The 26,552-nt window shown below is 35.7% G+C and overlaps 2 protein-coding genes across 3 annotated transcripts in view; one reads left to right on the top strand and one right to left on the bottom strand.

Moving 5' to 3' along the window:
* LOC126966717 (acid phosphatase type 7) overlaps positions 1 to 19,998 on the top strand; it is a 26,647-nt gene extending 6,649 nt beyond the window's left edge. The window contains exons 4-10 of one of the 2 annotated variants that reach the window (XM_050810932.1): positions 1,068 to 1,252; positions 2,709 to 2,909; positions 4,914 to 5,032; positions 5,338 to 5,473; positions 13,532 to 13,593; positions 15,146 to 15,237; positions 18,155 to 19,998. In XM_050810932.1, the coding sequence (XP_050666889.1) occupies positions 1,068 to 1,252; positions 2,709 to 2,909; positions 4,914 to 5,032; positions 5,338 to 5,473; positions 13,532 to 13,593; positions 15,146 to 15,237; positions 18,155 to 18,259 (900 nt within the window). In that variant the 3' untranslated portion in view covers positions 18,260 to 19,998. Of the gene's footprint in view, positions 1 to 1,067; positions 1,253 to 2,708; positions 2,910 to 4,913; positions 5,033 to 5,337; positions 5,474 to 11,760; positions 11,823 to 12,238; positions 12,331 to 12,745; positions 12,982 to 13,531; positions 13,594 to 15,145; positions 15,238 to 18,154 lie in introns of those variants that run through there. The other variant, XM_050810933.1, reaches the window with a different exon arrangement.
* Positions 19,043 to 26,552, bottom strand: LOC126966726 (speckle targeted PIP5K1A-regulated poly(A) polymerase-like). Its single transcript, XM_050810991.1, has 3 exons — positions 26,195 to 26,552; positions 25,947 to 26,111; positions 19,043 to 21,288 (listed from the first exon to the last, which is right to left on the bottom strand). Exons 1-3 carry the CDS (start codon positions 26,208 to 26,210, stop codon positions 20,240 to 20,242), a joined length of 1,230 nt encoding a protein of 409 aa, XP_050666948.1. The 5' UTR covers positions 26,211 to 26,552; the 3' UTR covers positions 19,043 to 20,239.

Raw genomic sequence — 26,552 nt, 5'->3', positions numbered from 1 at the left:
TTGATCTTATTCTTTTGAGCTGGCACTACTCTACTTCAAACTGGATGCTACACTATCGACCAACGCAGCTAACCTCCGTCTCGTGACCATACACCTGCAGCAGGTATCACTCTCCGCCCGTGGATACGGGCGGCTCATTGGGGTGGAAACGGTGTCTGCCTGCTGACTTCTTCTTTCCTTTAAAGTCGCTCCCCTCCCCTTTGTATTTATTCATGGCCAACATTCATGAGTTTTCATTCGACTTAATTTTGAACAAAAATAAAAAAGCTTTACCCAAAGATGCATTTATAATTATTTGACGATAATTAGGTCATTGTTTTGTTTTTAATTCAAATACATTTTAATTTTCAACTGTATTTTTGTGGCTTTTGCCGACCTTGGTTCCTGTACTAATGAAGTTTAAGGGCACTTTCATTTGTAGATTCTATTGCGTGGTGATAGCATCCAACAAATGGTATATTTTATAAGCGATTTGTTCACGTCTCCGATTTTACTATGATAAATGATGCTTCCTTATTACAATTGCAGAAAAAAATAATTCTAGTAGGGCTTTGTTGCAGACCCATTTTAACAATTTGCTTCTAATGCCCCTTCAGTCATTAAGGTAGGCCTTCAGCTTTTCTACATTATCCCTGTCACATTTAACACAGAACACTTGTTCGATTGAGATAATCCCGGTTTTTCTGAAGCCCGGATTTCCTTCTTCGCCCAGCGCGTCTCTCTCCACCTTGCCCATCCCGATGAATTGAAGCACCTTATAGGTATTGTGTCTAAGCTCATGGCCTAGATATTCTATTTAGCGCTTCTTGATATGTAGTCGCGCTGAAGCACAGCTTCATTGCTGGCCTTTCATGTTAAGCTAATGCGCAATATTTGGTAGTAGCATTGCATCTTCTCGTAGTATCCTGTCTCATTATTTGTGGAATTAGCCTGCTCAACCTCAATAATTGCAAATTACGATATTCAATTGGTTTCTGTGAATATAACATCAAAAATTTTAATAAATACTGCATCATTATGGATTACCAAGTTTAGCACCACAAGTTCAACTCGGTCGTCACCCACAGTCACTGTCGTACTTGCAAGACGAGGCGGAGCGCGGCCACTTCGACGTGATCCTCCACGTGGGAGACTTCGCGTATGACATGGACACAGACAACGCGCTGGTGGGCGACGAGTTCATGCGCCAGATACAGCCCCTGGCCGCCCTGGTACCCTACATGACCTGTCCCGGCAATCACGAAGCTGCTTAGTGAGTACCACGCACACGTTCTATTACTGGGTCACATCGTCTCTGCAGTTGGCGTCGATGACGTCATATGGCCGCTCTGTGGAGAAAATTCTCTAGATATATTAAATTTCTACTTCATACCTACGTTGTATGTGCAACATTATATGTTGTGTGTTGTATGTTCGTCCGGGGCACTACTGCCATCAAACATCAAAATTAATATAAGCTTGTTATGCCTATAACTCGGCTTTGTCGAACTAGTAAGCCCTTTATTAGGCGATGTACATCCTTATACACGAGTATCCCAAATGTATAAGAAACATATTGTGTAGTAACATACAAAAGATAAAAAAAAAGATTTTTTAAAACGTTTTGTGTGTTGAAAGCTACTATAGCACTGATGAATTTTTAAAGCCATTTAAAAATATTTAATATAATGAATGAAATATGTAAGTAACATATGAATTTCAAGGTCTTGAATAGAAATCAAAAGATATGCAATTAAAATTTACTAATTTAAAAATAAAAAATTAGGTTGAGTTTTCGCCGCGCTTTCCGAGAAATAAGAAGAAAAAAGAAATAAAAAAAAGAAGAGTATCATTTTTGGAGTCGCGTAATGTTTACATCGTCATCTTAATGGCGCGTGCGATTTTTTTTACGTTATTAACAGCTTCGTGTTCTTAGATGTTTTAACGAGACTTAACTTGAGAAATATTGATATTGTCTTGTTGGAAATGTTAAAAGTCTTGTTTCATTTAACAGATTTTTGATTCTTTTATTGTCACTCAAAAAATTGCCAAAAAAATTTTGTTTAGTTTTTTCTTATACCGAATAAGCCGAACTTCGGCTGAATGTCGAAGTTCTGTTCAAGCCGCCGAAGTTCGGTTAAAACCGTAAAGCCCGCCCCTAATAATTACATTTGAACCGATTATTTGAGAAATCCTGCAAGTCAGTTTTTTGATAAAATTATTATTTTCGGAAATGTGTTCTATGGCGGTAAATACACATTTCAGAAAGAAACCCTACAAGTCAATGCGACAGAAAGGAAATTATAATTAATTGAATATGTGGTTTACTTTAGTAACCCATTAAGTCACTGATTAATGGGGTTTCTCAATGGAGTGTAAATAATAGCGGCCGGTGGACGGGTCGGACTTGGAGTACAGAAAATTAATGCTATTCCTGAAGATATAACAATTCGCTCTTCAAAGCCTATGGATTCGGGCTTTAATGACAGGTTTGTTGCCACGCCGGAAGCCGTTTATTAAAGACTGATGGAAAGCCCCTCCTTTGCCCGGGTCGAAATAGAGTAAAAAAATTTTCAGTGTGAATTATTCTTATTATTTTAACAGGCCGACCTTAATTTCAGAGTTCTAGTTTAAAATAATAATCTCGAATCGCCATTTTAAGAATGTCACTGAATATAGAATATTCCTCTTCTCATAAATAAGAAACGGAGTGTTTGTGTTGGTTGCAGTAACTTCAGCAACTACAGGAGCCGGTTCTCGATGCCTGGCCCCTACGAAAGCATGTTCTACAGCTTCGACCTGGGCCCCGTGCACTTCGTGTCTATCTCCACCGAGTACTACTACTTCCTGGAGTTCGGGCTCAAGATGCTCTCCACTCAGTTCCAGTGGCTGGACCGAGATCTTCGCGAAGCGAATAAACCGGAAAACAGGTCATTATGTGCATACTTCGCTATATCATATTATATTACCATGTCATATTATATGATATAATGGTGATACATGGTGATCCATGTCATAATATTATATTACCATTTTATATAATCTGCCACTGAACAGCAAATCACCGCTTGAGCACTGAGTACATACTTACAGGTGCTTAGTTACAGAATTACAGTACAGTGTAATTTATTTATTTATTAGGTTTATTTACAATCACTTACAATAATACACACAAATATAGAAAATTAGAACTAAAAACTAGGAAGTAAATGTAGTGATTACTTACAAATAAACACAGCTTGCACAGAAGTAATTAATTTTAGGTATTATATCCTACAATAAGTTACAAATTAAACATTTTTTTTTAAATTAATAAATGAGTTTTACACAGTTACATCAATTTTCCAATTATAACATTATTAAAGATTACCAATGATGCTGCAAATGGTCTTGCGGTAAGGAATCAGCAAATATATCAATATCAGCTACGCTATAAGAATTTAAAATTTTACATAATCGAGGGACTGGGGAATTGGTACCTAGGATCGTTCGACGAAGTGGAGTAATAGGCTTACGTGGAATTCTTACTGGTACTCTTAGACCAAATTTGTATGACACCTCTTCAGTGTTAAGGTAAAACTACTTGACCGGCGCGTAATTCATGTGGTGGGTGGTGGTGATCGTTCATCATAAGACGCACCAGACGCATGTTCGTCTTTTGATGCAATAATAATCTATTTATTAAATCCCAGAATCAAATTACGCTTTACACGCCATATGGTCGATTATTGTATGTATATTATGAACCGTGAAAATTAAAAAGAAAACGTTTATTGAACTTATAAAATTGATTAACAATGGCTTAAGTTTAGTCTTACAATTAATTTGATAATTATAAATAAATCAAACAAATAAGAATAACATAAATACAATTCCAGGCTGCTTTATGATTTAAATAATCTTTGATATTGTAATAGTCTTTGCTGCTTAATTTACTTTTTGTGAAGGCTTTGAATTTATTTATAGACATATTAGCTCCGTGTTTGGGAAGTTTATTCTAGAAACGCTTACATTTACATTTAAAATTACTGACTTTATGGATTCTGTGACAGGCATGGCAAGTTTACTCTTATTTCTAGTATTAATAGTATGTAAATCACTTAGTTTTATTATATTATTTATCTCTCTGAAAAAACATCAATTTCGCATAAAAGTATTGTGTCAAAATAACGTTTTCTTTAAATTTATCCTTTAACGACATTCTGAATACCAACCATGTTATAAATGGCTCTATCGGCTTTCTTCTGCAGCACAAATATTGTATGGATCTCAGTGGCATTACCCCATAGAAGGATACCATAGATCATAATGCTGTGGAAGTAACTAAAATACACTATTCTGGCCGTATCTATATCAGTCAGTTCTCTTATTTTCTTAACCGGATATGCTGCAGAGCTTAATCAGTTTGCTAATGCAGATATTTGGTCGCCCCACTGAAGTTTCTCATCTAGACTTTCTCATCATTATACCTAAGAACACTGTCTTATTTACAAGATTCAACACTTCTGCGCTTAATTTAATATGTGTGTTAATCTTTTTCACATTTGGTAATATTAATTTAAAGCATTTCGTTTTCTTACCATTTAAAAGAAGATTGTTTACATTGAACTAATGTTCTACTTTAGAAATAGCATTGTTTACATCGTCAATAGCAGTTTCACGTTGATTATTTTTGAATAACAGTTACGTATAGCCGGAAGACGCAGTGTTGGTAGGACCCCACAAGATTGACCGACAATCTGGTCAAAATCGCCGGAATATTTTGGATGAGGGCAGCGCAGGACCGATCGTCGTGGAAATTAGGGGAGGCCTTTGTCCAGCAGTGGACGTCTTCCGGCTGGTGATGATGATATCAAACACTTTATAATTAAATTATTCTTTAATCTACAGGAAGTAAAATACTTGATATTAACTAAATGTCCCATTGTTCACAGAGCGCGCCACCCATGGATTATCTTGTACGGTCACCGGCCCATGTACTGCAGCAACTCGGACGACATCGACTGTAGCGTGGAGTACACCAGGAAGGGGCTGCCATTGTTCGGGGCGTTCAGTGAGTATCATTGGCTTACTCTCACTACCAACAACATTACGGTAATATTGTACCCATAATTACTTACGTACATACATACTAACCTCAAGCAATCTTAACCCATACCACGTCTATCAAGACTTTATAACTCCATCTGCGGTGAGGTAGATATTTTTAAAAACTCGTTACCTGCTTATAAAAATTGTTACGAGATTGTTAGGCGCCAAATAACTTAGGTTCTTCTTCTTTTTTTTATTTTCAAATTGGCATATATCTTGATTTTGTAATAAATATATAGATGTACGGTTCACTTGTTAATGATAAAGGTCTGGAGCCTCTGCTGCAGCAGTACGGAGTGGACGTGGTGATCTGGGCGCACGAGCACTCGTACGAGCGAACCTGGCCTCTCTACGACTCCAAGGTGTACAACGGATCAGTCGACCAGCCCTACCGCAACCCTGGGTAATATGCGCACCTCATACTTTGAAGTGCCTTATATGTTCAACTAGATGATACAAACATCTTCGGACCTTGGATTTCATGAAGAGTTGAAACGAGTGGTATAATCCCGGGAACGGTGTCAGGAGCGTGGCACACTTCCCCGGATATAGATTTATAATGTCTACCTCCCCTTTGGAGAGACGGCGAGATTGTATTTTATGTCAAATAAGAATTCATAATGGGCGAGTTTGAACCACAATATGCATGATGGCTGTAATAATGAATTTTACAATTTATTACTACCTATTGATCACTGTTAACAGTTATATAAGTGACGTCACGGGCAGACGCTTGGCATAGACAAATTTTTTTTTTGGTATTTTATGGAAATAGTCGATACTTCCAGACATTATCCAATAGTTAGCAGTTTTCCAATATTTATACCTCTTCGAACTATTTTTTTTATATAAATATTGACACGAAGTTATATATAGACAAAAAATAATACTTCATGGACGCTGTTTTGTTCTTTTCTATAGTGTAGAGACGCGCTCTGAAGCTCCGATATTTATTACGTATTATCGTCTGTTTATCACTACATATTTTAAAACAAAGCCCTCCACCGCGTCCGTCTGCTAGCGATAAACTCAAAAACTACTACATCAATTTTCATGCTCTTTTCACCAACGGATAGCGTTGTATGTATAATATTTTAACGATATTTCTTGGAGGTGTCGGATAAAAATTAGCCGTCTGGGAGCTTTCAATGAAAACGCTGTCTAAACCCTTTGAGATATAAGTAACTAACAAAATAATGTATCGTGGATTTGGGTACTTTTTCCTATTGACAGAACAGCGTCGATCGGGTCAGCTAGTATGTTCATAAATCAATGTTGCAACTAAAACATATATGTTACCAGTGGGGAGGTTCCTTTTCACAGATTATGGGTACCACAACGGCGCCTATTTCTGCCGTGAAGCAGTAATGTGTAAACATTACTGTGTTTCGGTCAGAAGGGCGCCGTAACTAGTGAAATTACTGGGCAAATGAGACGCAACATCTTATGTCTCAAGGTGACGAGCGCAGTTGTAGTGCTGCTCAGAATTTTTGGGTATGTTTGGGCACTACATTGTAATGGGCAGGGCGTATCAATTACCATCAGCTGAACGTCCTGCTCGTCTCGTCCCTTATTTAATTAAAAAAAAATATGTTGTTGTAAATTACGCCGATTGTTATAAAAATAGAAATGGAATCGGAACTCTTTATCTTTCATAAGTATAATTATTGGCTAGATGAAGTATAACACGACGCTAATTGTATTTTAAGCATATTTTTGTGTTGCTTAGTGTGTGTAACAGTTCTACTAAATACCGCTATTATGTTTACGCTTACTAACTGGTGGGGGCGCGGGTAGATCGATAAATTCTCAATAACTTGTTATAATATGGGAAAGTGATTCGAAAAGGAGCGTTTCGGATGTGAAACTTCAAATGAAGAGTTTAGTCGAAAGGAAAAATGGAATCCTCTCTTCGAAAAAATATTTGTATTGGCTCAAAACTTGTAAGATCCAGGTAAATAAAATCTCAAATATGTAAATAAATTCCCTTTAATAATAGAATAGTAGTAGAGTTTCTGTTGTTATGTATTTTGTATAGATCACTGGACATATATATAACATGTAAATAAATTGACACTATAAAATATATAAGTATACCTAGTAATAACTAACTTTATGTTATAACACAACACACACGCAAGAGTTTGTGCAATGAATGTAATTGTGACATATTTGACAGTCGATCGGCGGCTCAAGGTCCAGTGCTGCCAACACAAAAATAAAATACCTTATCTCATCCACAACTGTGCTTAGATTATTTTGAAAGTCGATCTGTTGTTAAAAATTACGCGTGGATGTATCATTTGATTTATTTTCATTTGATGAAATTATGTATATTTTCACAGACTTCATAATTTAATTTAATTTCGATGAACTGGTGTCACACTTTATATCATTTGCCATTAAAATTAAGTTTCAAATATTACACGTTTACAACGAAAACAGAAAAGTTAAATAGATTGTATATTTACACTAACTACTATCTATATTAATTTACACTAATTGAACGACCACACACAGTAATCAATCTTGCGCCACAGTAGATACGTATCACATCTAGTAAATTGAGCGCGACAAATGAAACTTCATTACAGGCAACTATTATTACTTTTAAAATTCATTTCATTTCTCTGCTTTGTAATAATCTGTGATCTACTACAAAAACAAATTTATAATCGCCTGCGGGCCAAATTGAACTGCTTTGCTATTTCATACCACGACGTCATTAGAGCGATCGAATTTAGGTTGACGTCAAATCAAGTCGGAATTTTGAATCGCAAACTGTTTTAGTTCGTTCATTCATTCGTACCATGAGGTAATATTTCAACCTAAACTGGATATCTTGTGACAAAGTGAGCGTTTCAAAAAAAGTTGCTACTTTCTTAGCGGAAAGTGAATCGTACTTTTAAAAAATAGTGAAAACATACATATAGGAAAATGGAATTGATAAAAGATGAGATGAGAATACTTTATTGGACTTTTTTGTAAAAAAAAATACTGAAAATTAATACCTATAATGAAAATACTAAAGATGAGGCAGTAAAAGGCCCCTGGCTATAGCCTGTTCGCAAGAACCAATCAAACCTCATGTCAAATCAAACATGAATCAATCAATTAATCAGATTATTTTTACGAAAACACCTGAGCAAACCTTTAATTTGTAACTCAAATAACTATAATAATTGTTATATATATATATATATATATATATTACAATTATTTAATAAGTACTAAAAAGGGCTTAATGGTTTATAATTTGACGCTATAAAGTGTAATTTTGAAATGTATTTGTAGTAATTTCTACATAAAAAACCGCTTAAATCGTATCATTATATGTTTCGAAACGCAACGTATATGGTTCGAGTAAGAGAGACAGACTTATGCAACGACTGTACAGCATCATCTCTTTCTCACACCGCGGACCAGACAAATTTCTTTCGTTCATTCTTCCATAAGCGATTCAAACGCCATTTTTTTATAGACACTTCTTGATACTAATCTTAGCAATTCAGTTTAGGTACTTAAACTGAAATGCATCGGAATTGAATCGCTAATTAATAGATGATGGTGCCTACTATTCTACCTTCTGGGCTTAAAGTTTATTTTTAAACGTCCCGAAGTAATACTTTGACAGTTTAATACTGTTTACAAGTGGCCGTTCTATCTTATTGGTATTATACAACCTGAATCAAAAAGGGTATAACATCCCTTCAATGCTACGTTATATAAGTCATATGCAATAGTATTGTGATGTTTAAATTTGAATAAATAAAATAAATAAGAATAAAAAAAGCCCCTACAAAATAAAAATATTATTTTTCAATTTCTTTTCTCAGGCAACCCTAACTTTTTAAGAGACTGCCATTTAATATGGGCGGAGCCGTTGTTTGTATACAAAATTAGATAACCTACCTACGCACTTAAACATTAGGTATTCGATAATAATAGTACATACCAATCTTGCTGCGCAGCTTTTAAACACTCCTTGAGTTTCACAATAAATACACAGAAAACACCACATCACGTCATGTTGATTATGTTTTAGGTACCTAAGTCGATACCTAGTTATTTCATCACTAGTACATTCAAAACAGCCCAGGTACATCACACATGATACAGTTATAAGGAGGTACGTAGGTTTTGGAGCAACACCACTAAAGGAAGGGTTCAATCATGCACCAATCTTCGGAAACAGGCGTATGAGGGAAGCCTCCTATTCCGGTACCGACGGTGGTACAATTCGCGAGCTGCGACCAGATTGTTATTTGTCACCGCACCAACACATATATGTCGTAATATTCATTGTTCCCATAATCTGCCATGATTATCATACGAAAATACTGCAATCCAAAAGTCCAACGTGACGATCTAAAAAACATGAATGTCGGAACATAACTAAAGTTTAAAAATTATTAAATAAAATGTCCATTGAATTTGGTATTATGATTAAGGGGTATGCACACTCGCCGAAATAACACGCGGCTTGTGGGGGAGGGAAGACAAACGAACGTACGGGTCACCTGGTGTTAAGTGATCACAACCGCTCACATTCTCTTGCAACACCAGAGGAATCACAGGAGCGTTGCCGGCCTTTAAGGAAGGTGTATGCGCTTTTATTGAAGGTACCCATGTCGTATCATCCCGGAAACACCGCACAAGGAAGTTCATTCATAGGAAAGCTCCTTGAAAACCGCACTGTGGAGAACCGAATTTGGCGGCAGGAATCAGGTGAAACATCTCTTCAGAACACTCCCCATGATAAATGCGGTAGAAGACACACAATGAGGCGATGTCTCTACGCAACGCCAAGTGATCCAGCCGTTCACAGAGCACTAGGTCCCCGACAATTCGAGCTGCTCTGCGTTGCGCGCGGTCAAATGGATCGAGCTTACTGGGGTGCGCCAGACCAGAGATGACAGCCTATTTGGCTTTGCTCTCCAGATGGCCTCGAAATGAGAATCACTCAAGATTTCGAGACCCAGTATTCCGATACTAGGCGAGGATGTAAAGGAAGTGTTGTCAAAGAGCGATGATACGACAAATGGGGTTTTATTTGTGGTATACGCGCAAACTTGAGTCTGGGAGTTAAATTGGACAAGGTTCATATTTACCCACATAATAGGGGCAAGCCTCCACATTTATAAACTCTGGGCTGCTACTCAGAAATTTCTTACTAAAACCCCAATGCTTTGCAAATGCCCGGCCCGGGAATGAAATACCTACCTATCTATTATTAATACGAGAATGGTCAAAGACATCCATTTTGACTAAAGTTATCCGTGAAGCACAATTTCTTAATAGGAGCCTATTAGAATTATCTTTATTGGATAATACATTTTTTTGTGTTAAGAAGGGACAAGACGAGCTGGACATTCAGCGAATGGTAATTGATACGCCCTGCCCATTACAATGCAGTGCCGCTCAAGAGTTAAGAAAAACCCAAAAACGCGTGCTGAACTACAATTGCGCTCGTCACCTTGAGACATCAATCATTCAAATAATCCTACATTAAAGTGCTCAGGTAATAACATATCAAAAATGAGAACTCATTTAATTTCCAACACAACAAAAATATCTTGAATTAAAAATGGTCCGGTGTGTGCCTTTACAATCGGCAATCCCTTTGATTTTACAAACACATAAACATTCTCCAATCACAGAGCAGTAAATATTTGAATCATGATATTCACATTCACACAATTCAAAGAGTAAAAATGCCGATAGGCCGAACTTTTTAACCTCAAAATATGCATTACAGAGTTTCATAATTGGATTAGAATTACCTATCTTTATTGGTAATTAAAGTAAATACAAATTTAGATTGTTTTTCAATGTCAGCTAAAGAAAATGCACATACAAAATAACTTCGTCTTCATGGCAAAATGAGATTATAATTTTCCTCACAGGTGCAATAAGCAGTAGGCATTTTACTATTATCTGATATTATGTCACATCTACGTTATTCATCTGTTTTAGGTCAAGGAGAATTCAGAAAAAGAGCTGATAAGGGTTGCGGGATGCATAGTTTTTGCGAAAACTGTGGACTTTAAATATTGTATTTAAATATAACGCTAATTCATTTCTGACTTCACATAGTCATTAGAGATGACCTAAGGAATGTCGGGTTCAAAGCATAGTATACCCTTTTTGATTCACGTTGTATACGTGTGGTTTTTAGCAGCAAATTCTCAATGAGAATATAAGTGCAGTGCGACATGAAAACGTATTTTATGTGAATTTTCACTTATAAGCTACTCACGCGCAGCATAGGTAAATTCTTATTAAAATATAAAAAATAATAATAATGCAATGAAATATTAAGTAACAGTTAGTTATTAATACTTTAAACTTTAGGCTCAATATAAATTAATTTATAAACTTTTAAAACTTATTGTTTAAACACATTTGTTTTTGTTCATTTTTGGGATATTTCTTTTGCATTAAATCTAAGTAGGTAGTAGTTTTTTGCTTTTGGCCGGTCATACAAACGTAATAATATGCGATTTAACACAATAACACAAAGCTTTTCAAATAACTAAGGAATGTCACACATCTGCATGAAGAGTCTCACCAAATTTTTTGCTTCCATGATTTTTCATAGTTATTAACGTACCTATGTAGAGTTCATACGATATATGGTGGTATTTATTTACTATATTATGTTTGTAATATATGTACTAAATGTTGCAGCGCTCCCGTCCACATTGTGACCGGTTCCGCGGGCTGTCAGGAGGAAACTAATAAATTTAAACGTGAGTACTATTAAAACTTGATATATAACAGTAAATTCTAAGTATTCTGTTGTGTAGAATTAGAAAATTTGTTTTAAAGTTAACTATTACTACACAAGTCACGATGCACCAGAATACAATATTACAAGTATTAACTAAGCTTTCTTCTTCTTATGTCAGTGATAGCGGCCACAACACAAGACGTGGCTTACTTTGGCAACGTCGCTTTTTGTTGTTCATTGAATCATTGATCTAGTGACCTAATTCTATAGCGCGTCATAATTTGGTCAAAATGAAAAGTGTAGTTTTTGACAAAATGAATGCAGCTATTTTGTTCGTTGATTGTATATCGTCAGCAAATGTGCTATCTAGTATGTAGGTACATTTATTGTGTATAATACTGTATAAACACGACTCACAAAGCTGTGTGTTACCAGCGGCGCCGGCGGAGTGGTCGGCCTTCCGAAACTCAGACTACGGCTACACCCGCTTCCTGGCCCCCAACCACACACACATATACTTTGAACAGGTACCCGCCTTAACTTATCTACTGTAAATTACATAGTAATAGTAACGAAAACTCAAAAAGGCTGTCTAAAACGCAATATGACTTGTAAGATGTATGTGAGGAGATGGGTCTGTCTGTGATGAATACGTGTTTGCAGCACAAGATGATACATATGTACACGTGCCGAAAGAAGGAAGGAAATGTTGTGTTAAGGAGTATGATAGATCTTGTGATAGTCGATGTAATAATGATAACGAAAGTAGTGCCTATTGTGGGCCAGATATTAGTATATATTACTATTTGGTAATTAGCAGAATAAGTGGTCTGTTGAAACGATGGCGTCACAGAGGGTCTACTACTGAATTAGAACAATTAGATCAATCCTTCTCATTTTTTTTTACTTAACAATTAAGCACTTGTTTATTATTAATTTCAGGTGGACGTAGAGAAAGGTGGTGAGGTCATAGATAGCGTGTGGGTCGTGAAGGACGCACACCGGCCCTACAATATATAAACCAACACGAGGGTATACTTGAGTGATGCCTACTATACCTACACTTACCTTACTTTGGCTCTTAGTATCTAATACTCTTGTTCAACCTTTACATTTCATGTAGTCAAATAAATTTTATTTTTTATTTTATTAGAAATATTATATTAGGTTAGTATTCACTCTCCAGTGTTTTATTTATTTCCTATTTGTACAGAATAAACTGTTAGATCAAAAATTGTATTTAACTATTTATATAATTCAATCTTCGCAAAAAAACACGTCCACCCATCTTAGGAATATCATAGCAATGCTCCTGTGATTCCTTCGGCGCTTTAATTGTCGTGCGAATTGGTCAGCGTTACATCCGGTTTTCTTGTAAGTATTTTTTATAATTTGTCAAAGACGCGCGTGAGATGCAAGGCGCGAACCTGGAGACACCCGCACATATTCTACATGCGGCTCAATCTGTGCAAGACACTAATAGCGTCTCAAAAGCACATTAAAGAGATAAAAATACACTTAATCATGGATAATGTAGTCGTACGCCTCCTAGAGTACGTAGTCTTATGGAATAGTGGAAAAACTCATTAGAATATATGAATGTCGTACGACGTATACGAGCACAATAATTGTGTTTAAGCCAAAAATGTACGATAACGTATTACAAAATTTAGATGATATAAATGGCAAAATTGACATTAATAAATAATCTATAATATGTAACTACAGCGCAACAGTTCACTTGGTCACGGGGTCGGCTGGCTGCCAGGAAGGCCGGGACCGTTTCAAACGTAAGCATCCATAGCTACCCACTTACATGTTACTTTTCTGGCTACTTTCATTACTTTGTTTTAATTTTTAATCTTATTAGTATACTGTTAGTGAAAATTTGTAATTAGCCTTCAGAACCTACTTGTTAATAAACTAGCTGTAAGTTTTCCGAAAAGAATAAAAAATAAATTACTTGTCTTTAATATCTCAGCTGGCCCGTACCCGGGGGTGGCTTATATTTGAAGTTGTTGTTTACTTTTTATTGTGAACATATTATTACGCCTGAACGTGGATCATCTTCTTGCAATAAGGTCCTGATTATAGCTTCAGAGTTGGCGATAGTCCTTGTTCAGGCAATAGTAAATTATTTACTATATTTTGTTTATAATTATTAACTAACGTAATAACAATATCATTATTTGACAATTTCTAGAAAATTTGGTACTGTGCCCTATTATCAACTTGTTCGCAGGCCGGATGGCATTTCACCCATCGTGCTTTAAACATGTGCCTCTGAGTTGTCGCCCGCGCCGGTTCGAAAGCGTTTATACCAGCACTCGTAATAAAAAGGCATAGTCCCGGAATTAGAATTAGACCCATGGAAGGCAGCCCTTGTCCATCCCATCATCAAAAAAAAAGGAGAGAGAGTTGGATCCGGCTAACTACAGGCCTAGTGGGTCAAAAGCTGAGCAACCTACATCAGTACTCCATTTGCCATGGTCGGTCGGCGGGCGATCTTCTGCTATACCTAACACATAGATGGGCGTCGGCTATCGAAAGTAAGCCTGGCAGTTAGCCTGGATAAAGCGAAGGTCTTGGATCCTGTATGGCACAAGGCGTTTCTCTCAAACCTTCCATCATTTAGGCTTCCCGATAGTTTATGGAAGTGGACCACCAGATTATTTATATTAGTGTTTGCTCAAACCCGACGCCTGTGAATGCTAGAGTTCCCCAAGGCTATGTGCTATCTGATACACTTTTTCTTCTGCATATCAAAGATATGTATATATAAGACGCCTCCAACAAACACTGCTATGCAGACGCAGTACTGGTGATGCCGTGTCAATCAAATCGTCGACCAGTTCCTGAAGAAACTTGTTTTTTTCTATCGAGTCGTCTCCTGAGGTCGCGAAATGGGTTAACCTTTTTCAATTTAACCCCCAAAAGGCTGAAGTTAGAGCGTTATTAAAAAGCCCCAACAACACTTCTAGTATCGGAATACTGGGTCTCGAAATCTCGAGCGATTGCCAATTCCGGGGTCATTTGGAAGGTGAAGCCAAATTGGCTTCGAAGAACCTCCGCCCGCCCATCTCGATAACTAAGAAGGCAGGTATGCGGGACTGAACTATGGCACTACGTACCTGCTTTATATCTAGTTCTTGAGTATGTGAAATTCAGTTCACGATACACGAATCATCCTCCTTCACGGTTTCCATTGGTTAACCTAAAAATGACATTAGTCAAAACTTAAATTAAACGCGGTGTTTGTGGTCAAAGCGACATAGGAACCTTTTCAAAAAATTACAAACTCGTGATAACATTCTTATAGAGTGATTTGTCCTTTTATCTCAGATGAGGGGATGCCGTGGTCCGCGTTCAGGTCCCAGGACTACGGCTACACCAGGTTCAAGGCGTACAATGACACCCATCTCAACTTCGAGCAGGTGAGACCTTACTTTGAGCAAGAACTTAAATTCAAAGAATCAGTCGCAGATTATATTACAGATAATTTTCTGGGATATTCCAGAAGAAAATAAAGTACGTCTAGTAATTCTAACATGGTCGAAAAGTATGATGTTTCATCGAACGCATACCGCCTGTTGACGACAAGCAAGAGAAAGCGATACCATTAAACGAAAAATAGTGCGCAAAAATTACATAAAACTTAAGTAAGTTCGTTTCGCCAGTTTGCGACCGATTTGCGGAACGTGTGGACGTAACATATATGTTCAAAAATTAATTAAAAATAATAGATTATTTATCTGATTTAGTTTAAAATTAAAGAACAATCTTAATTAGGCGGAAAAGCTAGTTTGCGACTATCATGAAGTCAGTTCACGGCCATCCAGTTCAATAAAAATGCGTGCTATGTTTGAATAATATAATTAATCTTATAAATCACGTATAACAGTACAAATATATTCAGTCTTAATATAAAATTCACGTTACCCGTATAATAGGCTTAATTAGGGTTTCTTAAGTATAAGAGTATCAATGTGAAATAGATTCAAAATCGTAACCAATATTTTTATTCATCGTCCTCTATGTCACTGTTTAATATATTATCGGTGCAAAATTTTCGTTCATTACTTGCACATTTTTTTTTGACTTGCGAGATTTCAAATTCTTTTCCTAAGCTTGATGCATTTCCAGTTTCTTTCTTTTTAATACGTCCTGGCTTTACAAGTTAAATTTATAAAATCATTACATTTTCCTTATCTTCGTAAAACTCACGCCACATTCTCCTTAAAATGGAAGCGGGAAGTCTAGGCTTCATTCATTCCTCCAATTACTTTTCAACGAGGCAAAAACACTGTCGTCGGCAGGTTGCAGCATGTGCGTAGTTTTCGGAGGGATATTTCGGGATTGGCCGCGGCAATCGTCCTTAACGGTTTTTTAATTTTTCAATATTTTTTGAAAAGTGTCCAAAAGTTCCTGTTTTTTAGGGGAAATCCACATTTTTCCTAAGTTCATGATTCACTGTACAAATTCCATTTCACCAGTTGAGCTAGTCCTCGGTTTTTTAACTCATCGGCCCTTTTCCCGATAAGCCTATCTTGGATGGTAGTCCGTAGGAATCCGATATTTTCTAAAGGTTTCTCTAATTCCTTTATTATCCTTTCTGATTTGTATAATTCCAGATTTTTTATGGATAGTTTTACTTTATTTAGACTTCTTCAAAATAACACGCGGTTCATTATAACATCTTCAAAATAAAAAAAAATATTATTGAAAAATTCCTTACATTCCCGCGGTGGCCGCATATTGACCTTAGCGAGCTAGATTACGGCCTCTCCAAACTCGCGTATAATGATTAGGTGGTCAGCACAAAATTTTAAGATTTAAGTATGATTTGGCGGCCGCCAACTAACTGTAGTGCTCTCGTCACGCCACAATATTAATAATATATTCGTAATCAAGACTAATTGTATTAAGTGTAAGAAAAAAGACAAATTATTTATGACTCAAGATGTCAGTTAACCGACCCCGGTCGCAAAATAAAATATCTACAAAATCCATATATGAGTATGCGACCACGTTGTTTTTTTCGATATTTATTTTATTCACTAAATAAATGCAAAAACGTATTAACCAAGCACTATAGCTATTGCAAAAACTATAATGACTCGCAGAAGTAGAAAAGTAAGGAAAATATTCACTTCGAAAGAGGCATGTGTTTCTTTTTTTTTTTTTTCCTATTTTGCGAGCTTACACACACGGCTGGCACTCGTACCGCAATTAACGAAAGCCTGTCGCTACACGTTTGATGTTATCGTGCCAATTTTAAGACACCCGAGGAATACTGTTAGCTTATTTTCGCTAGCCGAAGTTCGTGTGAAAGAAAACTATAAAATGCTTATTATTCAAGTTTTGCTGCAGTATTAAACTGCAGCTTAAAACGGTTGACAAATTGACCCTACCTAATTCTTACTAATTTGTGAATTAATTGTATATCATATAAATCTCCATTACATGTGCGAGGTGTCAGTCGCAATGTTTTCTTTACTTTTACAGTTTATGAGGACATTATGAACGACCAAAGTTCAGGAAAAATTTGTGCAAAAATACAGATGAATTCGGAATGATATATTATAGTAGATTGTTAACCGAGGGTCGATAGAATCAATTCCCGTGGTATTTAGACGCCCGAGCGCAGTAAGGGCGGCTATAGTCAGAGTAGGAATTGATTCTTTTACCCGTGTTAAACACTCTCCTTTTCATTTCGAATATGAGGAAAATAAAACTAGTTGGTTATCTTAACTTTTTATTGATAATATATAATAATATGAGTAGTACCTATTTAAAATTAATTGTCAAATTAGGACAATTTATGTCGACTTTATAAATTTTAAATATGGAACTCACCGCTTAATTGTTGCAGCTTATTCCGCTCAAAGAAGTTTGCGCTAAGTTCACACTGGCTGTTTAGAAAGTCACATGACCGTAGATTTTTTTTTTTTAGTTTTTTTACATAAAACTTCACAGCTGACAGCAGTTCTCTTATTAAAATTCATTCCGGCCCTTAAGTAGGAAGTAATTTATATGAGGATTTTCCCTCTCTATAGAGGGAAGCAGCATTTTCCACCCAATAATCAGATCAAAACATTACTTTCCGAGTATGAGATTTTTTTTCCTTAATACTAGATACCATACACAGGATATCTATCAGTAATTTTTGTTTAAGAAAGATGCTTTATAACGCCATAATCACGTACTAGCGTTTGTATTGAAAATTTGACGGGTTGGCTGCTCTTAATGTTCCGATTGTTCATCAACTGTGGACCTCAAGTGCGAGTTTGATATACAAGTGGCAGGTGGTGATCACCTTACCATAATGTAACCTATCTTTTGTGTTTCCAGGTATCGGTCGACCTTGGCGGCCAAGTCATTGATCAATTCTGGCTCATCAGAAATATCAGCAGAATCCCAACAATTACACACGACCGACGCACCTATCTACACTGATAATAAAATAAGTGCCTGTATGAAAACTTTTTAACCAAACATTTTACTAGTGGGAGGCTCCTTTGCACAGGATGCCGCGGCCGGCTAGATTATGGGTACCACAACGGCGCCTATTTCTACCGTGAAGCAGTAATGTGTAAGCATTACTGTGTTTCGGTCTGAAGGGCACCGTAGCTAGTGAAATTACTGGGCAAATGAGACTTAACATCTTATATCTCAAGGTGACGAGCGCAGTTGTAGTGCCGCTCAGAATTTTTTGGGTTTTTCAAGAATCCTGAGCGGCACTGCATTGTAATGGGCAGGGCGTATCAATTACCATCAGCTAGACGTCCTGCTCGTCTCGTCCCTTATTTTCATGAAGAAAAAAAAACACTGTGACCACTTAAAAGGTACCGTACGCTCGTTCTTCCTCCTTTTCCATAAAAAAAGAACACTTGAAATAGTCCTTTTTCAAAGACAGTGGGTAGAAACGTGATAATTGGGCACCAAGAGGGTAAATTTATCGTCGTTTCGAATAAGTATTAAATATATTGTTATCTAGCACCAATGCAATGGTACAGGCTGTGCGGCAAATTATTACCTGTAAGTAACATCAGCTTATTATGGTTTTTAGGAGGACATACCAGCATGTAGGTACATCCAAGTGGTGGGGGTGGAATTTACGGTGTACAAAATCTGCGGGGTACATTATGAAACTTTTAATATAAACTGTTTCTTATTTTTCCATTTCATCACAGCTGTATAACAATATAGTCAATTTATTGCCGAGGGTGAAAAAAGATATTTAATGAAACAATAAACAATATTTTTATTTTAATAAACACAAATAAAAAGAGCGCGCGGGTCTCTCCCTAGTAGGTATGTACCTGGGCCTTTCCGGTCATACAATAGTGTTGAAGTTACATTTAACCATAAATCATTATCAGCTGTAATATCTAGTGTGCTGCCTGTACAGTGACAGGCGGATAACAGGATGAATATAATAGGTAGCTTCCCTGGTAATACTTCAAAATTAACAAAAACCTTTATCAAATCTAATAAAATATAAGAATATATACTTACTGGGTGGCCGAGAAGTTGACGTCCAAAGCTAAAATTTGAATTTGGCTCATTTTATTGGCCAATGTTCTGGGAAGTTTTTAAAAATAGAAGTCATAGGCTCCCAATAGGTAAATTTATTTATTTTTTGATACCTCGGAACATTTTCATGAATTTAGCTGGAGCAGTTATCTTGAACTTACGACTCAATTTCTAAACTAGTTCCGCACTGTCTAAACTATTCATAGTTTCTTATGTGGTTATTGCAACTGTAGTAAATAATTATCAACAATAAAATTAACTAAAAGTGTTCAAAAAAATTAGAAAAAAGTCCTAAACCACAATTACGCGAAAGCGGATAAAAGGGGAAAAAAATCATTATCTCCTAAACTACGCAAAATCGTAGAACATACATAGATTCGGATACTCATCACTATGAGGCTTTTAAATTTTAGCTTTGGACGTCAACTTCTCGGCCACCCTGTATAACAAAATATGTTTGCAGAGCACTACACCCAGAGTCTTTGCCCCACAGTCCCTTTTACCAACTTACAGGTACGGTTGTTAGTTTAATTAACTAATACATTATTCATACTCTATACGAAAATAAATTGAAACAGAAATAAAACGAACCTTAGTCTAAATTAACTAATTATTCATAAAATAAACTTACATATTTGTCATTAATTTTTTTTATTAAATTGTTTTTTTTTATCCACCATGATTTGACATCATTTGTTTGAAGGTTGGTTATTTGACGCCACAATAATTATAATAGGTATTTTTACTTTTTCTTATCTTTATCAAAGCACAAAAAAATTGAAATCAAATGTGACCAATGGGCATGTCAATTTAAAAATCAAAATAAAACTAAAGTAGGCAAAAGCCCAAACTAGAAAGCCACAATTATAATTTAAAATATGCATAGGTATTAAAACCACATTACTTTCTTTTAAATTGATTTTGATAATATTTTCTAGACATTTGTATATTCTGTTTAATCTTTGCATTGCCAAACTTTTGTTTATTATAATTATTCTTAGCAATACCGCGATTGGTGTTCATATTTCTATTTGGCATATGTTTCAATGGCCTATTTGGTGGATGGTTAAGCAACAGTTTAGGGAGGAAGTCGGTGACATCCTCGTTGTCATACACAGCTGATGCATTCCTTATACAATTCATGATATTAATATACAGTCTGTTATGTACAGAGATGGCAACATTTCTGCTGTGGTTAAATGGATCTTGAACACACATAGGCGATTTCATTACAATCTCTTTACACACTTTATTCTGTAGATTAGTATAATATTGCTCAAACTGAGAATACATCTCACCCCTTCTAAATAATTCCTTATCTATAACTTTCCCATGATATAATGATATCACATACTTATTAAATGCAAAATTCTTATAATATTGAAAAAATCCACCTAACAGACTATAAAGTGTTTCTTTATTATTTGTTGTATACACTTCCTGAGTGTCAAACGACATGTTCCAGCAATCAACACTACTAGGTGCAACATTTTGTTGTAAAGTGAATACAGGAGGCACTATTTCTCTCTGTTGTAAATAGAATAAGACCAGTAAAGAAAGACAATAGTTTGACATGAAATTTGTGCCAGTTAAATTATTTAGTTTAGCCCAATATTTAATAATAATTGTAAGGGGCAAAATTCGTTCATCCATGTTTAGTAAGTGAGACACCAATTCAGAGTTATACACTGAAGCCGGTGATGAAAAACTGATATCACAATCAGTTCTAGTTGGCAAGTAGTGAAATTTCACTATAGGTACTTTAGCTTTGAGAATTGCAAGGATTTTTGTAAACAAGTGCTTGTGTCTCCGTAATAATTGTCGAGCTTCTTGTGCACAGGCTGCTGGCGGAGGTCTATCTGCTGTATAAATCCCTATGTAACAATCTACATCACTAGTTTTAATGCCCAAACCTGTAGTTATGGATCCAAATGGTTCAACTGTACAACCTGAAATAATTACATTTTTCATTTATAATATAATAGGGTTAAGTTGAAATAATTACGGATACCAACAACTCTCCATACCGTCTCGCCATTGATAGGGATGGATTTAAATGGCTAAACCTTCATGACTGAAGAGATCCTTAAAGAAGAACGAGGTTAAGTCGTTCCGACTTTAGGAAACTGGCTACTTTGGATTCAAATAAAACGGAGACTTCGGTTGTTTTTTCTTAGGATACATTAGGCATTATGCCCGTTTAAGTCACCCAAGACTACGATTTCAGCGGAGAGGATCTGTGCAAGCACGTTGTCAATTTCCATTTGAACACAGCCCTTAAGATGATCCGTTTCTGCGTTACCACTATGGGATCTGTAGACACACACGTATATGTACACGTTCTCAATCTTCAAAAGTATACGTCAAACCTACGCACACCAGAGAGTAATAACCAGGTCTGTACCATCAAAATTGAAGAGACGGCGAAAGCAGATATCGCCCTAACGAACACACATTGATAGCCCGACATGAGTCAGAAAATTATGATTCATTTTCTGCCTCACATATTCACGCACGGCCTAGATAACAGGGTCTCTGTAAATAACAAGGCAGCCAGCCTTGTTATTCTTTGCGCCGACTCAAGGTGGGGATGAACACCGATTAAATTGAAGTGGATTAAAGTTTTAAAAGTCCTCATAAAGCGTAAAGCAGGGTACCGTGGTGTCGTTGCTTCATAGGTCTTTGAAATGCGCGGTTCTATGCCCTCCCCAGAATAAGATCAAGTTTTTTTATGGAAAAGGAGGATAAACAAGTGTACAGGTCACCTGATGTTAGGTTATCACGGCCGCCCACATTCCCTTCAATACCAGAGGTATCACAGGAGGATTGGCTTTTAGGGAAGGTGTAAGCACTTTTTTACGGTAAGGTACACATGTCATGTCGTCCAGGAAACACCCACAAAGAACCTCATTACACAGATTGGTTATATGTGGAAGACAAATGAAAAAAAAATTGTGGTATGTTGTGTGAAGGAGTTCGGAAAATTATTGCATTCGGAATTAGTTCAAACAGCTCTTCGGAACAATTCCCATAATAGATGCGGTAGAAGATACACAATGAGGCAACATGTCTATGCACAGCCAGTTGACCAAGCCATTAGTAGGAAAATTAATTGAACTTTGTCTTGTCTCATGCCAGAATTTTTTGTGTCAACATCTCCTGAGGATGTGTCATCTAGAGGCAATGAATGTGTTCAATTGGTTAAAGACAATTCTTAGCAGGCTTAACACTCACGAAAAATCACAACATTTGGATAATTATTATAGGAATTAAATACACTAAAACTTTTTAGATCCTTATTTTGTTATATAATTAATTATTAATTGGGCATAAATTATTTGTTTTTAATTCTTCAAAGATACATTTTTCTCTTTGTGATTTGTTACTTATTTCACCTAAACAACTATAATATTGGTTTTTACTAACTATATAACAACTCTAATGCTGTGTTGAATGGTATGAGTAAAGTTAAAAGCTAGATAAATTCAAATATTTTTAATGCAAAATAGGATGTGACATCACTTATTTAAAGTCAAAAAACCACCACCCATTCCAAAGTGAATGCCTTAGGCCTGAGAAGAATGGGCGCAACAAACTCAGTGGGCTTTTTTTTTTTCATCAAAAATATGTTTTACAATTAAAGTAACATTTACAATGTAACATTGTACAATTAAACTTATTATTTAATAGCCTGAGGGTGGTCGCTCCATTCTCGATCTGTGGTATCATTAAGAAAGTCATTTATGTTATAGTAACCTTTACCACACAAACGTTTTTTAACAATTCTTTTGAATAATGTAATACTTTTGTTTTGAACATTTTCTGGGATCCTGTTGTAAAAGCATATACAGCGCCCCACAAAAGACTTGCTAACTCGACTTAGCCGAGTAGTAGGCATTATAAGCTTATGTCTGTTCCTGGTGGTTAACATTATGACAGTTTCTCGCAAATTCACTGATGTGCCTATGAACATGCATTATCAAGAATATATTGGGAAGCAACAGTCAAGATGTTAATTTCTTTGAATTTTGCTCTCAATGATTCCTTAGGGCCTAGGCTATAAATAGCGCGAATAGCCCTCTTCTGCAGCACAAATATTTTATTAATATCGGCAGCGCTTCCCCACAGCAATATACCATAGGACATAATACTATGGAAGTAACTAAAGTATACAAATCGCGCCGTATCTATGTCAGTTAATTGTCTAATCTTTTTAACCGCGTATGCTGCAGAACTAAGTCTGTTCGCCAATCCTTCAATAATCAGTGAAGTGTCGTCCGCAAACAATACTACCTTATGTTTGTTCTCTATAAGATTAGGAAGATCATTTATATAGATAAGGAAGTGGAACGGTCCAAGAATAGACCCTTGTGGTACCCCCATACTGAGAGGAGTCCCAGGAGATCTCCTGCCATTCACGTCAATCTTCTGAATTATATTGTTTAGATATGAAAACAGAAGATCGAGCGCAGTTCCCTTTATGCCATAGTGACATAGCTTCCTGACCAGCGTTGAATGTTGAACACAATCAAAAGCCTTAGATAAATCACAGAAGATGCCAAGTGCATTCTGCGATTCCTCCCAGACATCAAAAATATTCTTGATAAGCTCAACACCAACTTATGTTATTATTATTATGAGTTAAAGTAATTAAGCATTTGTCTCAAAATTATTTTTTCAAAATTTTTACTAAGGGTCGGCAAAACCGACACAGGACAATAGTTATTCGGGTCAGAAGAGCATCCCGACTTAAATATTGGTGTAATTTTACTATGTTTCAGAAGGTCAGGAGACACGCCATGATTAATACAATTATTAAAGACTATTGCAAGATATGGTGCTATGACATCAATTATTGAACTTATTATTTTAACAGAAATGTCCCATATATCAGCAGTATTTTCATGTCTAGAGATTTAAAAGTTTTAATTATTTCACCAGGGCTAACAAAACTAAAATTGAAACTTTGTTGACATCCTATAACATTTTCCAGAAGAAGAGACTCAGCAACACTGGTGGAGGAGACAAGAGTGTTTGTGATAGAAACTGGAATCTCAGAAAAAAAATTCTCAAAAGCAGAAATGCTACTGCTTTTGAGAATTTTTTTTCTGCAGCAACTTCCTGCTGAGATTGAATTATTGTATTGTTTATTGATAGATTATATTCAATGTTGTGGTCTTTCAATCTTCCAGATTCCCAGTTAATAACATTCCAAGTCATCTTTATTTTATTTGGTGCATTTTTAATTATTTGTCTGATATGTTTTAAATAATTTAACACTTTTAAATAATTTAGAGTATTTTTTAACATACTCGAGAAAAGATGTATCATGATTATACAATGATCTCTCACTATACAGTTCATATAGCCTTTGTCTGCTCCTATGAATGCCAGCTGTTGCCCAATCATTAAATGACAGGAGACCACCTGGTTTGACTGTCTTAGAAGTAAATATAGAAGCAAACTCTGTTTTAATTATTTTAAATAACATATCGTACATTTCATTGTGATTAATATTATATTTGAATAAATCCAAATTTGAGAGTTTAACTGACACATTATCTCAATATTTCTCCATTCGCCTATTCACAGGAACAAATGTAAACTTTTTAATTTTAGTACATTTATTGAACTCAATATTAAAGAGGCTAACTGACAAAGTGGTCTGAACTAAGTTTGTTAATTATTGCCAGAGAAACGGATTTATAATTAGTAAATATGTTATCAACAGAGCTTTTGGAGGTGCCAGTTACTCTAGTAGGCTCTAAGAACATATTGGTTAAATCATATGATTTGAATAAAGATCTGAATCTAATACTGGTGGTGGATTTTTCTAATAAATTAATATTAAAATCACCACATACAGATAGTATTATTAGATATTCTTGTATTTATATAGATATTCTTGTTTCCATGAGGTGGATCAAACCCAATGGCCTTTCAGAAGGAGTCCTATGTTGAACAACCTGGTCATGACTCAGATGCTGACTGATGTTAATAATTAGTTTATTTTAGAGAGTAAGCATTGGAATAAGATATATTTATGATATGATCACATAATGTCACAAATAAAAATCCTGTCCATCTGGATGAGTGAACTTCCTGCACAGTATATTTAAAATTTGAAAATGGCTTCACAGCCATTGTGCAGGTCACCCTGCTGCAACCTCTTGTAACATCAGCAGGCAGTTATCAGGTGGTACTTTTGATTTATAATTTTTGTAGAATATTGGCTTAGATTTGTCATTAAGAGATGGTGTCTGGTCCTCATGTCAATGTGCATGTGATATCACTTTGAGCTCTACTCATATGTCACCTTAGGACTTAAGGTGGAATATCTGATGTGCCTGTAAGAACACCATGTTCATATTGGAAACTGTTTTGCTAGGGGTTGTGGCAATACTGACCTGGACAAACACTGTACAATAAGCTCTACTGCTAGTACTACATAAGCAGAGTTGACAACTCTGCTTATCAAAGTGTTTATTTTAAAAAAAAAGGTTTAAGAGAGAGTTAAAAGGCATATGATAAGTGTAAAATGTTTCAAAGTATAGTGTGTAAATAAAAATATTATATTAATTATTATGGTAAAAAGATGCCTACATACCTGGCCAAATTTTTCCAAAAATAGCCCTTAGGTCATCAAAAAGTAACTGTAACTCTAAAACATCATCTCTAGTCAGTCTGACATATCCCAATATTTCATTCACTTGAGTATTGAATTCACCAACCAATGATAGCATAGTGGTGTCCAATATATTATTAGAATTACCTGAAATACCACGTACGCGACATAATGTAATGATGCTATGAATCAACTTATTATTAATACAAATTAATTACAAAATAACGTACCGCGGCCATAATTCATTGTCTTCAGCTTTATTTAAAATATTACTCTAAGCAAAGCTTTAGTAGTTCAATAAATTTTATTAAACCCAATAATCATATAATGTAAATTGTAATTATTACAGGAGAGGTAAAACTTTCTTTAGTCGATACTATAATATCATGAACAAGTCAACAATCACATTTTATGAATAAACTACCTAGAATATGTACATAACTACATACAAATACAATTAAAATTAACAATTTTAATAAAATAATAATTACATATTATTATTTAATATCACAATACTTTGACACTGCGACTGGGTGAAGAAAAATCAAAACAAAACAAGTGTTTAAATTCTCTTTGAAAACAACCTTG

Source organism: Leptidea sinapis, chromosome 11 (assembly GCF_905404315.1).
Source record: "Leptidea sinapis chromosome 11, ilLepSina1.1, whole genome shotgun sequence".
In the NCBI taxonomy this organism is placed as follows: domain Eukaryota; kingdom Metazoa; phylum Arthropoda; class Insecta; order Lepidoptera; family Pieridae; genus Leptidea; species Leptidea sinapis.
The sequence above is the reverse complement of the archived record's forward strand: the minus strand, read 5'-3'. Positions and strand labels throughout refer to the sequence as shown.

Coding starts and splice junctions, on each gene's coding strand:
- LOC126966726 (XM_050810991.1), bottom strand. Junction 21,289..25,946: donor TTTTGGAAAAATTTGGCCAG/GTATGTAGGCAT, acceptor TAATTATTTCAG/GTTGTACAGTTGAACCATTT.